Below are 14892 nucleotides of genomic sequence, written 5' to 3'. Positions count from 1 at the left end.
TTCTCGGACCAAGGCACGACTGAATCCCTTGTAACTTTAACGTTTCGACTAATTATTATTACCATTATCTAATAATATAATGAGAATATTAGCAAGGAGAAAAATACATCATCATCATCTCCTTACCCTTATCCCACTTAAGTGGGGTCGGAAAAATATGTCAATCTTTTCCAATCGTCTCTATTACTCGTCAACTCATCATCAACTCCTTTAACACACATGTCCACTATCACACAATCCAACCATCTCTTCTTTGGCCTTCTACTCCTCTTATGTCCTTCCTCTTGCACATTCAACATTTTTCTAGTAATATGACTTTCCTCCCTACGCATTACATGTCCATACCAAGCTTCGGCCGAAGCCTCCCACCAGTCAGACCTGGACAAATTAAGAAAAATTCAATCTTAAAATTAAATCCACCGCGCATACCACTGCGCCACGGAGGCCGTCATAATCTTAATAGTAATAATCTTATTATTATTAAAATGAATAATATCTATTTTTCTCCTTGCTAATATTCTCATTATATTATTAGATAATAATATAATGAGAAGGTTAGCAAGGAGAAAAATAGATATTATTCATTTTAATAATAATAAGATTATTACTATTAAGATTATGACGGCCTCCGTGGCGCAGTGGTATGCGCGGTGGATTTAATTTTAAGATTGAATTTTTCTTAATTTGTCCAGGTCTGACTGGTGGGAGGCTTCGGCCGTGGCTAGTTACCACCCTACCGGCAAAGACGTACCGCCAAGCGATTTAGCGTTCCGGTACGATGCCGTGTAGAAACCGAAAGGGGTTTGGATTTTCATCCTCCTCCTAACAAGTTAGCCCGCTTCCATCTTAGATTGCATCATCACTTACCATCAGGTGAGATTGTAGTCAAGGGCTAACTTGTAAAGAATAAAAAAAAAAAAAGATGCCTAGCATTGTTTTGAGAAGATAGAGAACTTTTACTGATCTACCGGACAAACGGCACTCAGGGTTGTCTTGTGCGTCTATCTAAAGTAGTGCTACAGTCATTCCTCGCTGGAAGACGCTTATCTGGGGCCGATCGCATTAAAGATAAATTGTCTCGGCGCCCTGTCCCGGAAATGGGATATAAACTGAAAGCCTACAACACTTTATATACTCGTATACCACTAGCCGGTTCCCCGCGGTTTTACCTGCGTAGTTTCCGTTCCCGTGAAAATACTGGGACGTAATATAGCTGGTGACACTTACAAATAACGTGGCTTACTAGTGGTAAAAGAATTTTTAAAATCGGTCAGTAGATGCAGAGGTTACCCCCTACAAACTTTATCTCTTCATAATATTATAATAGATACTAGATAGTCTAAAAATAGTTTATTTGACCTTGAACTGCCTCATTGGCCCAGTGGTTAGCCTATATGACATCCTGGGTTCGAATCCTGGGTCGGTCAATGAGATACTGAGTGTTTCTTCTGAGAAATTTTCAGTTAAAATTTTCATTTGAAGTTGGGGGTGAATGCTGTTACACTCCTGTACCTCTGAGAGCACGTCAATCCGTAGGTTATTGATCTGACCACTAACTAACACCCCAAGCCCGCCGGTTAGTTGTTTGGCATTAGATCGTGGTGGGTAAATTAATCTTAATCTCCATATCCAATATTTATAACAAGGGAGGTCTGGCCCTGTAATGGGCTATTAAAATAAGCTGATAATGATAAACCTTGAAGTAAATTATGTGGTAATTTCTTTTGTGATGGGTAACATCATTACTCTAGACAACCATACTTTTGTTAATCGAAATATTAATCACACGGGCATCTGGCGTCAGCCTCAGATCGGATAATATATTTAGGACACTACTGCTGTTTAGTCAGGTTATTACGGTTTACCGCAGGGACAGGCCTTTCTCCTTACAGGAAAGGGGATTTGGACTTAGGAGCTTAGACCGTGGACTGGTGGGACTGTGTTAATGATTGACTTTGACCTTAATCCACCTGATACAGATTTTGCGAATAACTGCTCTATTATAATGTCACTATCTTTACTGTGGCAAAATTCCTCATACCTTTCTGTAAGTCCTAATATTTACAGCTTATCTTTACACGCTAGTTTCATTTTGCGATATTGTCGCAGCAACTCTCTTGTAACTTTTGGCCCCGCCGACGTTTGACAGTAAATGTACATCAGTATGATTTGGTCTCGTGAACATTCAAGTGGAACAGATTGGGTGATGTGGTGAGACGAGAGATGAGGTGTAACCCAATTCCCAACTTCAAGAGGTTCTTGGAAGAAATAAATGCTCAACACTTCATAGCCCGATACAGGAATAGGGGGGGACGTCATAACCCGAAGTCCATACCAGTCATAACCATTTAAGCATACAACGCTGTGAGGCTGAGTGTTTTGTGTAATTTTCGCGAAAAAGAGAAGAATATTTTTTTTTTGTGTAACAGCAGCCCGGAGTAATGACGATGCCCCGCCAAATGCGTGTGATCGCTATCCCCTCGTCTCACAACATGCCGCCAGTTCAAGAAGCCATGGGTCCCTTCCAGCCGCCACCGCCTCCCCAGGCTCAAGACCAGAATGAAGTAAGTGCTTTCCTCATTAGCAACCCATTTTCGGCTCACTGTTCAGCACGAGTTTCCTCTCAGAATGAGAAGGGTTAGGCCATTAGTCCACCATGCTGGCCCAATGCGGAGTGGTAAACTTAACACACGTAGAGAATTAAGAAAATTCTCAGGTATGCAGGTTTTCTTCACCGTTTGAGACACGTGATATTTAATTTCTTAAAACGCACTTATCTGAAAAGTTGTAGGTGCATGCCCCGGGCTGGATTCGAACCTTCGCCCTCCGAATCGAAGTCACAGGTCATATCCACTGGGCTGTTAGGCTAGCTTTAAATGACAAACATAATGTGCGTAATTCAGTCATGCGTCCAAATAAACAATACATTATACCGCGCGGTATCACGCAATGCATGTAAATGATTGTGGAATGTTTGGTCAAGACGTGCGACTGGACTATATTATAGACTAAGAGCATATAATAACATAAATTTTAGAATAAAAGTAGGCATTATTTTGCCAAAGTTCATTATAATTCATCATCATCATATCAGCCGATGGATGTCCATTGCAGGCTTTTTGTAGGAACTTCCAAACATCATGATCCTGAGCCGCATGCATCCAGCGAATCCCTGCGAGTCGCTTGATCAAACTTACTAATTAATTAATCTGCTGTGTATTATCCGCGATCTTCTTTGCTATTCCCTCTCGACTCAAGCGACACTTGAAGAGTCAATAACTGCCTGCTTCGATTTCGGAATTAAATGTGTGTGCGACTGGGCGACATTGTCGCATGGATTCGTCGGCATTTTGAGGAGGAAATAGATCAATTTACTTCATCATATAATTCAATCATAGTGTAAGCATGAAGTCTCGCTAAATACAGACGGCTCGAGACCTTGGGGCAAGGAAGTTGACTATAGCTTGTCTAATTCATTTGTAACACCCCCGATGGCCCGCGGGGGATGGAGCACGACTCAGTCCTTCCCTCTGCACCGCGCGCACGACTTCACATCCACGCAGTCCTTCCCCCTGTCGCTCGCATATCATGGGAGTGTCATCAACGAATTTGCCAAGCTATAATGAGGTCTATGAGGTCCGGTAGTGGATGATGATCGACTAATGATGATGATAAGTTCGGACTTCTCATCTGAATACTAAATTTTCAAATCTTTTAAACATTATAATATTCTTCAATGCAAGATAATATCAAGGGATCTTGATAAAAAGAATCGCTCAATATTAGCATAAATTATATTTCATCCTTTTGTGTTCTTCAGCTCTTGATCGTATTAATTTATTGAAGCGAAACGAGTTTCAAAACAACAACAATATGTACCTACAGAGTAACGAGCAATAATTTTTAAAATGTTTATTATGATTAAGACAGTAGGTACATTATAAGGAGTAAAATCAGTGGAATATCAAGAAATAAAAAGAAACAGATTAGTATCTCACAAATTTCGCAAGTGTTTCGTATCGTCTCTAATGCAATTCTGCAAGATGCAATGTTAAATTCGTAAAATGTAAAGTTTTTTATTCGCGATTTTAGTATTTTAATATTTTTGTATGATATAATATGGCAAAACAACTTGGCTCTGATACTACTTGTATGATTTTAAAGAATCTCTCATCAATAGAAAGTTACATTATCAGCGACTATTATAGGTTATTTATTCCCATATGACTGAAGGTCCGTAGGATCGGAAACAATGCAGGTGAAACCACGGGGGTACGCTAGTCTACACTAATATTATACATAGAGAGGTAAAGTTTGTGATTTTGTTGGGGGTAATTTCGTGGCTCTACTGTACCGATTTTAAAGATTCTTTTGCCAATAGAAATATTATCAGCGAGTAACATTTTTATTATATTTTATGCCTACGTGATCGTAAGCAATGCCGGTGAAACTAAGGGGGGTACAACTAGTCTATACTTATATTATAGAGAGGTAATATTTGTGATGTTGTTAGTAGGGATAGGGTAGGGGTACGGGTTTATCTCTGGCTCTACTGAACCGCTTTTGAAAATTCTTTCACCAATAGAAAGATACATTATCAGCGATTAACACTATATTTTTTTATCACCGTATGTTAACGGGATCGGAAACGCACGCTTTAATCGGGCTAAACGGCGGGGGGTACGAAAGTAATAAACAAGGTACTAACTTAATGGACACGTCAATATTTCCAACTATTATTAAGATGCGAGTACCTCTAGCTACACCTACTTGTTAAGCGAAACAGGATTTGTATGTACCGTAATAACAATTTAATCGTCTGTCAATAATGGCTTCTGCTTGAAGTCAAAAAACTTTGTACAGTAAAAATAAAATCAAATTCCTTTTCACCGTTACTTCGTAATTACTTACTGCTTGTGAATCTCCTACAAATACGACTTATAATTTCTCTGTTTGTACGTTTTTCAATTTGTGGTTTTTCGTTTAAGTTTAATTGAATCGAAATTGATGTAATTGAAGAAGATAAATATACATTTTTCGGTAAGAAACATCTTTACAAGTGAAAAAGAAAGAAAGAAAGCAGGAAGAAACTTATTTCTTCTTTCTAATGGAATCTTCGGTATGAAAAGGCGTGATAGCCCAGTGGACCTCTGCCTTCGGTTCCGGAGGGTGTGGGTTCGAATCCAGTCCAGGGCATGCACCTCCAACTTTTCAGTTGTGTGCAGTTTAAGAAATTAAATATCACTTGTTTCAAACGGTGAAGGAAACCATCGTGAGAAAACCTGCAATTTGAAAATTGAGAATTTTCTTAATTCTCTGCGTGTGTCAAGTTAGCCAATCCGCATTGGGCCAGCGTGGTGGACTATTGGCCTGACCCCTCTCGTTCTGAGAGGAGACTCGAGCTCAGCAGTGAGCTGAATATGGGTTGATAATGATGATGATGAATGAAATCTTCAATCCTAGAGCACAGGGCTCCATGGAAATATTCGTAATAGAAAAAAGTACCTACTTTTTTCCCCCTGTAAAATAGCATATTTAGGTATACCTACCTAAATATGCTATTTTATACCTGCTCAGAGGTGCTTTTCCGACCACACTGAGCTGGAACTGGGAATTGTGTGAGTCTCTATTTCTGACAGAATAGTGCTACTGAAGAGCCACTATAGTCTGGCAAGTTCGTTGATGACACGCCCATGTTATGCGGGTGACGGGGGGAAAGATTGCGAGGGTGTAAAATCATGCGTGCGGGGAAGTGACGTGCATAAGTCGTGGGTTTTTCATTCATGGTACACGCCCCCCGGCCCGCGCGGTCCATCGAGACTGTTATGAGCGAAGTTGCCAAGCTATATTTCGCAAGTTTTTATAACTCGCAAGTGCGAGTTTCGAATTCATCTCTACCTTTCTCTTTCTATAGTATCTTGCTAGATAGAGAGATATAGATATGAATTTGAGGCTCACACTGTCGAGTTAAAAGAGCCGTGGTAGCCTAGCGGATAAGACTTCTGCCTCCGATTCCAGAAGGTGCGGGTTCGAATCCGGTCCGGGGCATGCACCTCCAACTTTTCAGTTGTGTGCATTTTAAGAAAATAAATATCACGTGTCTCAACGGTGAAGGAAAACATCGTGAGGAAACCTGCTTATCAAAGAATTTTCTTAATTCTCTGCGTGTGTGAAGTCTGCCAATCCGCATTGGGCCTAAGCCTTCTCATTCTCAGAGGAGACTCGAGCTCAGCAGTGAGCCGAAAATGGATTCATAACTACTGTCGAGTTACTAAAATATAGCTCCGCTGGTACGTTGCGATGACGAACTTTGTGAGCACGAAAAGTGTCCCAAAATCTTCGACTGTAGTCAAAAATGTTACTAAAGGAAAAGTATGGTTTTATGGCCGGCACTTGTCATAGTATGCTCATACCTTTACGCTAAGACCTTCAAGGTTAGTTCTTTTGGTCCTGTTCGTTTCAAATGTGGAATGCGATCCACCGCAATGGCATGCTGTTTGGAGATCATTGATTACAGTTTTTATGAGTTGCAAAGTTACATATTGTATGTATGGTAGCGATATACATTAAACACATTAGCTAAAGTATAGATGATTGTTAGAGACAAAAAAAATGCTTAATATTGACGAAAAAAATTCTTACGGACCATTGTTATAGTAATGAACATTTTTTTTTCCTATTTCCCTCCAACTAGTCGGCAAAGTCTCTATTAGGAGTGGGTACGACAATAAATCAACAAGGCGGGGATCGAACCACCACCCCTGGGTTATGAGTCCGACCGCTCTTGCCGTTGAGCTATTGAGGCTCTTTTTATTTTTTAATTAATAAGTGCAAAGTATTTAACACAATTGGTACCTACATTACTACTCAATGAAATAAAGATTACACGAGTAAATACTCCAAGCTCATCAATTCACTATTGAGCACGAGTATCCTCTCAGAATGAGAGCTGTCCAATGCGTTTTGGCAGATTTCACACACGTTGAGAATTAAGAAAATCCTCAGGTTTCCTGATGATGTTTTTCCTTCACCGTTCGCGACACGTGATATTTATTTTCTTAAAATACACGTAACTGAAATGGTGCCCCGGGCTGAATTCGAACCTACGCCCACCGAATCGAAGGCAGAGGTTATATTCATTGGGCTATTACGGCTCTCCTCCAAGCTTAGCTTAATCTAATTTTGGAAAATAACAACAATCACATTCCTCGATTCGGGGATAAAATTCTTTCGTTTCGGGATAGTTTCCGTTTCTGTGGGAACTCGGGGATAAAATATAGCCTATATCACTTACTGATAATGTAGCTTTCCACTAGTGAAAGAGTTTCTAAAATCAGTTTAGTACTTTAAATTTAAACGAACTCATACTCGTATTTATTAGGATTTTAATAAGAAATAATGAACGATGTAATTTGTTGCGGTAATTAAAAAACAACCTGTCACTTACACGATAACCAACATGTTTATTCACATAATGTATGTCGAAAGCGAACGTGGACAAATTACAATTAGGCGCATAAAAAACTAACTTTATTATTAGCTATGGATTGGTACTCGTAAGCGTAAATGTATTTTGAAATATTGCTTCACAAATGTAGGAGTTATTGAAGCGTTTTCTTTTTAGAGGTTAAAGAACTCTGCATATTAATTTTGACTTCCTTTATTTTGATTATAAGTTAATTGTTGTTACTTAACAATGTTTACAGTTTGAAGGATAAACAAATTATATTGTGCAATTTTGGATTCGTCTGAAGTATGCATAGTGAATCCTTAACCATCTATGCATAAAGTAGGTATATTATTTTTTGATATTTTCCTCGGCATTGTGAAAACTTATTTTCCAGTCAGTATACTTGTAGCTTTGCGATAACCCTTCGAAAAACACCGTTAAAGATTTTTTGAAGAGAACTTCAAGGGTCTCTAGCGGAGGGTTGCCATAAAGCTACTTTTTCAGTTGCTTGTCTGGTGATTGGATAAATGATTCTTTACAATATCCCACAGACAATACAAACAAGTAATTGGACTACGGAAAAAACCACATATTACTCTTACCCTAATCCTTCCTTAAAACATTAGTCCTACATTGGCTTCCACGTAGTCGGGTAAAAATTACTTGTCATTCTTCTTCAATTTTGACCTGAGAATTTTCTTTGGACCAGCGTGGTGGACTATTACGTACGTCTTGCTCTCGCAAGCTCTTGTTAAGTTACGAATACCCTAAAATTAATTGATTTTTGAAATGTACTGTTACTTAAGTTTATGAAACAAATACTGAAGAGCATATAATTCGTTGCAGCAATCAGATGTCCTGCATCAGTTCGTCCCTCAAACAGCTCCCACACAGGACATGGAACAGCCTGAAGTATGTATTACGCCTTTAAACTTATTAATTATGCTTAATCTTCTTCGTTTTATCATCTTCCATACTAATAATAAATCTGTAGAGAGGTCAATTCTGTACATGAAATATATTTCCAAAATAACTATCAGGGGGTGATTAGTGATCGATACTGATGCCAAAAATACAATCAGTAAAATTTTTGTCTGTCCGTTATAGAAACAAAAACTACTCGACCAATTTCAACGAAACTCGATACAATTTATTCTTCATTCTCCTGGACAGGTTATAGTATACTTTTCTTCACGCTACAATCAATAGGAGCACAGCAGTAAAAGGAAATGTTGGGAAAACGGGAGAAGTTATTCCATTTTTACAGCGATACTGTAAGGGCTGGTTTAAAGAGGTCTAAGGGCGGGCGTTCTTTAGTAATCAAAAAAATGGATAATAGATATTGCTTTTGTCTGAAAAATAAACCAACAAATCTTCAATCCCTTGAGATGCTTTGGTTTTGAAGCAAAACGTACCTACTGTAGACGACTTTTTATCCCGCTTGGATGATATTGTTGCGGAAAAATTTTCAATAGTTTGTCTAAAATATGGTTAATGTGTTAAGGTCCAGAAGATGCAAATGGAAGGTAGCCCCATCCAGATGAACCTGCCCTGGGACCTGACTCCCGAGGACCTGCACATGATCCACCGCACCGCGCAGGAGGCTGTGGCCAACCAGCGTCGGGAACAACAAATTGACAACGACATGCAAGAGGTAGGTCACAGGTATATAGGAAACACAACCATGCAAGATAAACATCCTACTATAGTCTAACAAGTTCGTTGATAACACTCCCATGATATGCGGGCGACAGGGGGAAAGACTGCGCGGGTGTGAAATCGTGCGTGCGGGGAAGTGGCGTGTATTAGTCGTGGGTTTTTCATTCATCGCTACACGCCCCCCGGCCCGCGCGGAACATTGGGAGTGTTACGAATGAAGTGGCCAAGCTATAAGTGCCGCCTTTTTCAAACTGTGGCGCAGGATTAACTTTGGGCCTGTAGCCATGTGGAGGAACGTCGATTCTCTTTCTACAAACGCTAACGCTTCGAAAACTAAAAATAATGTATGAGAGTGACAGATCCGATCGATCGATCGATCGACTTTATTACGTGACCTGTCAATAGCAAATGTCATGTCATGTACATTTTTAATTTTAGAAGCGTTTACGATTGTAGAAAGAGAATCGACGAGTCATAGCTACCGGCCCAGGTGTGCCTGTAATTCCACCGGCAACCATATCCTTCAGACTGGAATAAAGCAATGTTCCATGTAACAGAAATAAGCTTGTACTTCCCTGAACGAGCTCTGTTGTAAAAAGCTCTACTACGTTAGTATGACGTGTAAACCATAAAGAAAAACAGACAAAAACTTGGACCGTCATACCTAAAATAACGTAACAAACCAGCCCCCCTAGCCAAGTGGCACGTCGATTCTCTTCTTACGATTGCTAACGCTTCGAAAACTAGAAAAATGTATGGGATTGACATTTGCTATCAAAAGGTCACGTGATCAAGATCTGTCATTCCCATACATTTTTCTAATTTTCGAAGCCTTAGCGATCGTAGAAAGAGAATCGACGTGCCACTTGGCTAGGAGGGCATACTACTATTACGCTTGTAGACGGTGCCATGTTCGATACAATCTCCTCAAATAACACGGTGAACTAGAAGCAACACCGTGTTATATGAAGAGCTTGGCTATGGCTAGTAAGCCGCACAATTACTAAGTATACGGCATCTATTTTACGTATGCTGCACCAGTATATACGTAGCTCCTTGCAATGCAAGCTCGCTAAGTGAGTAGCTCTATAAGTAGCGTATTTTTCTCAGTGTAATGTTATTACTGTTTTCCAGGTGAAGACCATAGTGAACACGCTGGCCGCTGCCGAAGCCGAGTCGGAGCAGGCGCAGGCACAGGACAGAGAGCAGATGCCGCGCGCGCCCCGCACGCTTCTGCTGCCGCAAGACATGCCCGTCGACCAGAGGCCACATTGTGAGTATAGCATGCGCCAAACTTCAAGACCGCTATAATCATATCACGAGATCCTAGGTTCGAACCCTATGAAATCTTTACTCCAAGAGTTGACGGCCTCGATGGCGCAGTGGTATGCGCGGTGGATTTACGAGACGGAGGTCCTGGGTTCGATTCCCAAGTGGGTCGATTGAGGTTTTCTTAATTGGTCCAGGTCTGGCTGGTGGTAGGCTCCGGTTACCAGTTACCACCCTACCTACAAAGACGTGCCGCCAAGCGATTTAGCATTCCGGTACGATTTCGTGTACAAACCGAAAGGGGTGTGGATTTCATCCTCCTCTTTACAAGTTAGCCCGCTTCCATCTTAGACACATCATCACTTACCACCAGGTGGGATTGTAGTCAAGGGCTAACTTATAGAGAATAAAAAAAAAGATATTCTCATTAAAAGTTGGTAGCTCAATGTCAAAAGTCTATTCATTTATTTCAAGTATTGAAATGTCAGATTATGATGATAATATGGTGATAAACTGATAAGTCTGTCTCGTCCAGACAAGCATGCAATCACACATTCACGCACAGACACACACACACACACACACACACACACACACACACACACACACACACACTAACTCATACATTTGTGCATAATTACACTTACATTGTGATGTTTTAAATAAAGTAATACTATACGTTAAATGATAATGATAATGCTAATTGGTAATTTATAATTTGTAACACTTGTAATTTTTAAAGTTTTTATATTAGTGTTACAGTCGAAATTGTATTGTATTTGTAACCTTACAATATACAGTGCTGTAATCTTTGAGGCTTTAGCTGTAAGTTAATGTATTCTAATAATTATGTACTGTATCGCGGTGACTGTACAGTTCCTATAAAAGTATTTCTATAAAATTAACAACAATATTAGCCCAATTTCGACCCTGCATTAGTAAGTTATTCAGTTTGGTCAGTTGACATTAGTAAGCTATGATTTCCCCAAAGACTTTAAACATAATTAAATGTTCGTCATTTACTTAATGCTTTTTTAATATTCATTCATATTTTTATATTTACAAAAGTGGGTATATATTTTTTTTGTCACTGATTACTTAGCGTAAGACTAAGTTTTTTGCCACTGTTTCCTTCTAATTATAAGTGACGACACAGACTAACGTGATGACGCGCTATAGTGGACGCAAGATAAGTTTGCGCGTGGCCTAAATTGAAACTAATCAAAAGTGCCGCCATCTTGCCGTGTATCTCTATCTATTTCTTGGCGGGTAAAAGAGATGACTAACGCTGGCAACATAATTGGGCCGCCAGTCGTGCGCAGACTTAACTTGCGCGCACTTTGTTGTTTTGACTAACGCCAAAGATTAATGTTTATGTCGATAGACAAAGAATATATTACTCCAAGGAAAAGAAGTGAAGGTACATACTAGAACTAAAAAAAGCGGCAATTTAAAATGGAGATTTTCGGTTTTTTTTATCGAGGTTTGATAAAACACTTAAAATAGTTTAGTTTCAAAAAATTGAAAAAAATAAAAAAAAAGGGAAAAAGTTATTTTTTGGTATCGTTACCCGGGCTCGAACTCATGATTATTTTAACATTTTAACATTAACATTAACATAGGTACCTTATTATTACACCACTCGACCATTTACACCACTTGACCAAATTACTATGTAGGATGTGGTTGAAATTAATGTACGCTTACTGTCATATTTCTGTACCAACTAATTTATGTTCGCAACCCATGTATAATTTCCTATGTCCAAAAATTTTTGTACTGAAGTTTAAGCCCCTTGTCGGTAGGTGAAAAAAAAAAAAATTATAAAAAAATACACTCCAAACACTGATAAGCATGAGAGTCTTCACAATTTTGTATACAAATATTCTGTTGTTCAGTAATTCGACGCTCAGTGGGAAATTTATTGGCAGTAAGTGGCAATATATTTTCGCGATAAAATCCAAAAGCATAAACGGTTTACAAGGGACTTTAACTTATAAGATTATCGGTCAATCTAAGTGACTGAACGGGGACGTAGGCTTTCAACATAGACAAGTAATTAAATAAACATCACTTTTTATGGCCTTCGTATATTTTGTGGAGTAACTTTTTAGTGTAATGATAAATTATTTCTTTTAGCATGGAACTTACAATAATATGTAATTTCATGTAAGTATGTAATTTAAGTGGGTAATAAGTATACTGGAGATTAAACTCCGATCGGTTTTGATTTATAAAGACGTATTTCCTAAAATATTGTCTAATCTCGTACGCTGATGAGGTAGGTACCACAAGTCACAACATAACAAATGGTTTAATGTGGTGGGAGTACCTACTTATTTAATATTTGATAGGAATTAAAGAAATGTTTACTTTTATTTTGGGGATATCACGTTTTTATCGTTAACGCTCTGAAATACGAAATGGCGTTTTTTTCAGGCCAGCCGAAGTGTAATACTGATGAATGCATGAAACTTTGTTATATTATATGTATTTAAAAATGGCTCTAGTTAATATGTTCATTATCATAATTATATTCATATTCGGCTCACTGCTGAGCTCGAGTCTCCTTTTAGAATGAGAGGGGTTTAGGCCAATAGTCCACCACGCTGGCCCAATGCGGATTGGCAGAATTCACACACGCAGAGAATTAAGAGAATTCTCTGGTATGCAGGTTTCCTCACGATGTTTGCCTTCACCGTTTGTGACACGTGATATTTATATTCTTAAAATACACACAACTGAAAAGTTGGAGGTGTATGCCCCGGACCGGATTCGAACCCACTCCCTCCGGAATCGGAGGCAGAGGTCATATCCACTGGGCTATCACGGCTCTGTATTAACGGCAAGGTTAATATGTTAGATGTACCTAATTATAAAGGTTACCGCTATTAATGGCCACATAGAGTATGATATAGCTATTTTATTACCAAGGAAAAATATTTATATACGAGAATTTTATATTATTTTATAATTACTCATTGTTTATTTTCCAGACATGCAGCCTCGCTCGGTCCGCAGCGTAGATTCGCCGCTGCATCGTGAAAAGCGCGTGAAGCGTTGCTCCTGCGCTTGCCGTTAATGCATTTCTGCGCTAATTTACAATTCGTCATTGCGCAAAGTTACAATTCATCACTGCGCAAAGTTACAATTCGCCACTGCGCAAATCTAAAACACTGCGCAATTGATGCAACATGCGTGACGTTCTCCGTCCATCCCTTAAAGTAGATTTTGTTACACATTCGGTTTCGGTTAATGTAAATAAAATTAGTACTTTTACATTCCTGTTTATTTTTACAATTTTGTGTTAAGTTATTGTGACGGATATTAATTGTATTTTATGTCATTCCAATTTATTGTGAAACGTTTTAATAATTATTTTTTAAGAATTCTTTTTAGCACTATAACAAATAAGGCTCAATTTAAATGATTTATTGTACAGTTTTTGTTTAATTTGTAATACCGTACCGTGTTTACAAAGCCATCGGGGTGTTATGGTAATATTATAACATTAAATTAAATTTTACCTACATTTGTGATCCTAAATTAAAAATTTATTAGTTTTAAATATTATGTGTTTTCTTTTTTTTTTGCTCCATAAACCTTTTGATCCGAAATGTCTTTTATTATTTTTCGTTTATAAGTACATAAATAAAATACTTGGTTGAGTGAAGGTTAAGAGAAAGAAAGCTCATCTATACAATTGGTGCAATTGATTGATTGATTTTTACTCTGTGATATTCAAATTAGGGTTATAGAGTTCTGAGGCTAGATTCTGGTGATATTTACACAAAAAATACAGACTTCAATTTTGTTTAAATAATGCAATCATTGCTATTTAGCCTACCAATCAAATCCCTACCTAAATAGCAATACCCAATCATATATTTCATGTAAAATTAATATATTTTCAATACGCTGTTTGTTTGATTTAAAATATTTTTTTTTTTAAATTTATGTTCCAAACTACCCTTCCCCGCTGAATATTCGTACACACTGTTAACTGTGAGTGTAATACGAGTATAGTATATAGTCTAGAGGAACACGGTTAAAGGCAAAAGTAAACAGGTGGAGAATGTAAGTTGAGATTGTTAAAGGTGGTGGGGAATACGGATACTACAAGACTCTTCAAGATTTCCGCACGAAACGAGGGAACAATCCGCTCAAGTACTTCTGGAGCCTCTAGATCAGTGATTCCCAAAGTGGTCTATATCGACCCCTAGGGGTCTATGATAAACTGCAAGGGGTCTATGTCAGCGACAAAAATTTGGGGTCCATTTAATAAAATGGTTTCCACGATAGTGGATCAAAACACATACACTGAAAGTACCTATTTTTTACATCATATTATCTTATAATATCAATACATTATTTATAAAAGTACCTATGAAGTAAAAAAATATTATATATGTGATATTGTGTAAGTTGTAGGATGTTGGTATTCGCTTTGTGGTCGCAATACATTTTGAACTTGTAAAAACCTGAGAAAAGAAATCCTTTACTTTAAGTTTTTA

General features: G+C 38.3%; 1 protein-coding gene across 3 annotated transcripts in view; it reads left to right on the top strand.

The window, feature by feature from the left end:
• LOC112051648 (gametogenetin) overlaps window positions 1–13946 on the top strand; it is a 94907-nt gene extending 80961 nt beyond the window's left edge. Inside the window, exons 8-12 of one of the 3 annotated variants that reach the window (XM_024090374.2) lie at window positions 2433–2564; window positions 8297–8362; window positions 8955–9104; window positions 10244–10382; window positions 13375–13946. In XM_024090374.2, coding sequence (XP_023946142.1) covers window positions 2433–2564; window positions 8297–8362; window positions 8955–9104; window positions 10244–10382; window positions 13375–13460 — 573 coding nt within the window. In that variant the 3' untranslated portion in view covers window positions 13461–13946. Of the gene's footprint in view, window positions 1–2429; window positions 2565–8296; window positions 8363–8954; window positions 9105–10243; window positions 10383–13374 lie in introns of all 3 variants that reach the window. The other 2 variants (XM_024090373.2, XM_052885815.1) reach the window with 2 other exon arrangements.
• The last annotated feature ends 946 nt before the right edge of the window (window positions 13947–14892 follow it).

This window comes from Bicyclus anynana, chromosome 15 (assembly GCF_947172395.1).
Source record: "Bicyclus anynana chromosome 15, ilBicAnyn1.1, whole genome shotgun sequence".
Lineage (NCBI taxonomy): Eukaryota > Metazoa > Arthropoda > Insecta > Lepidoptera > Nymphalidae > Bicyclus > Bicyclus anynana.
This window is presented reverse-complemented; position numbering and strand designations above follow the sequence as displayed.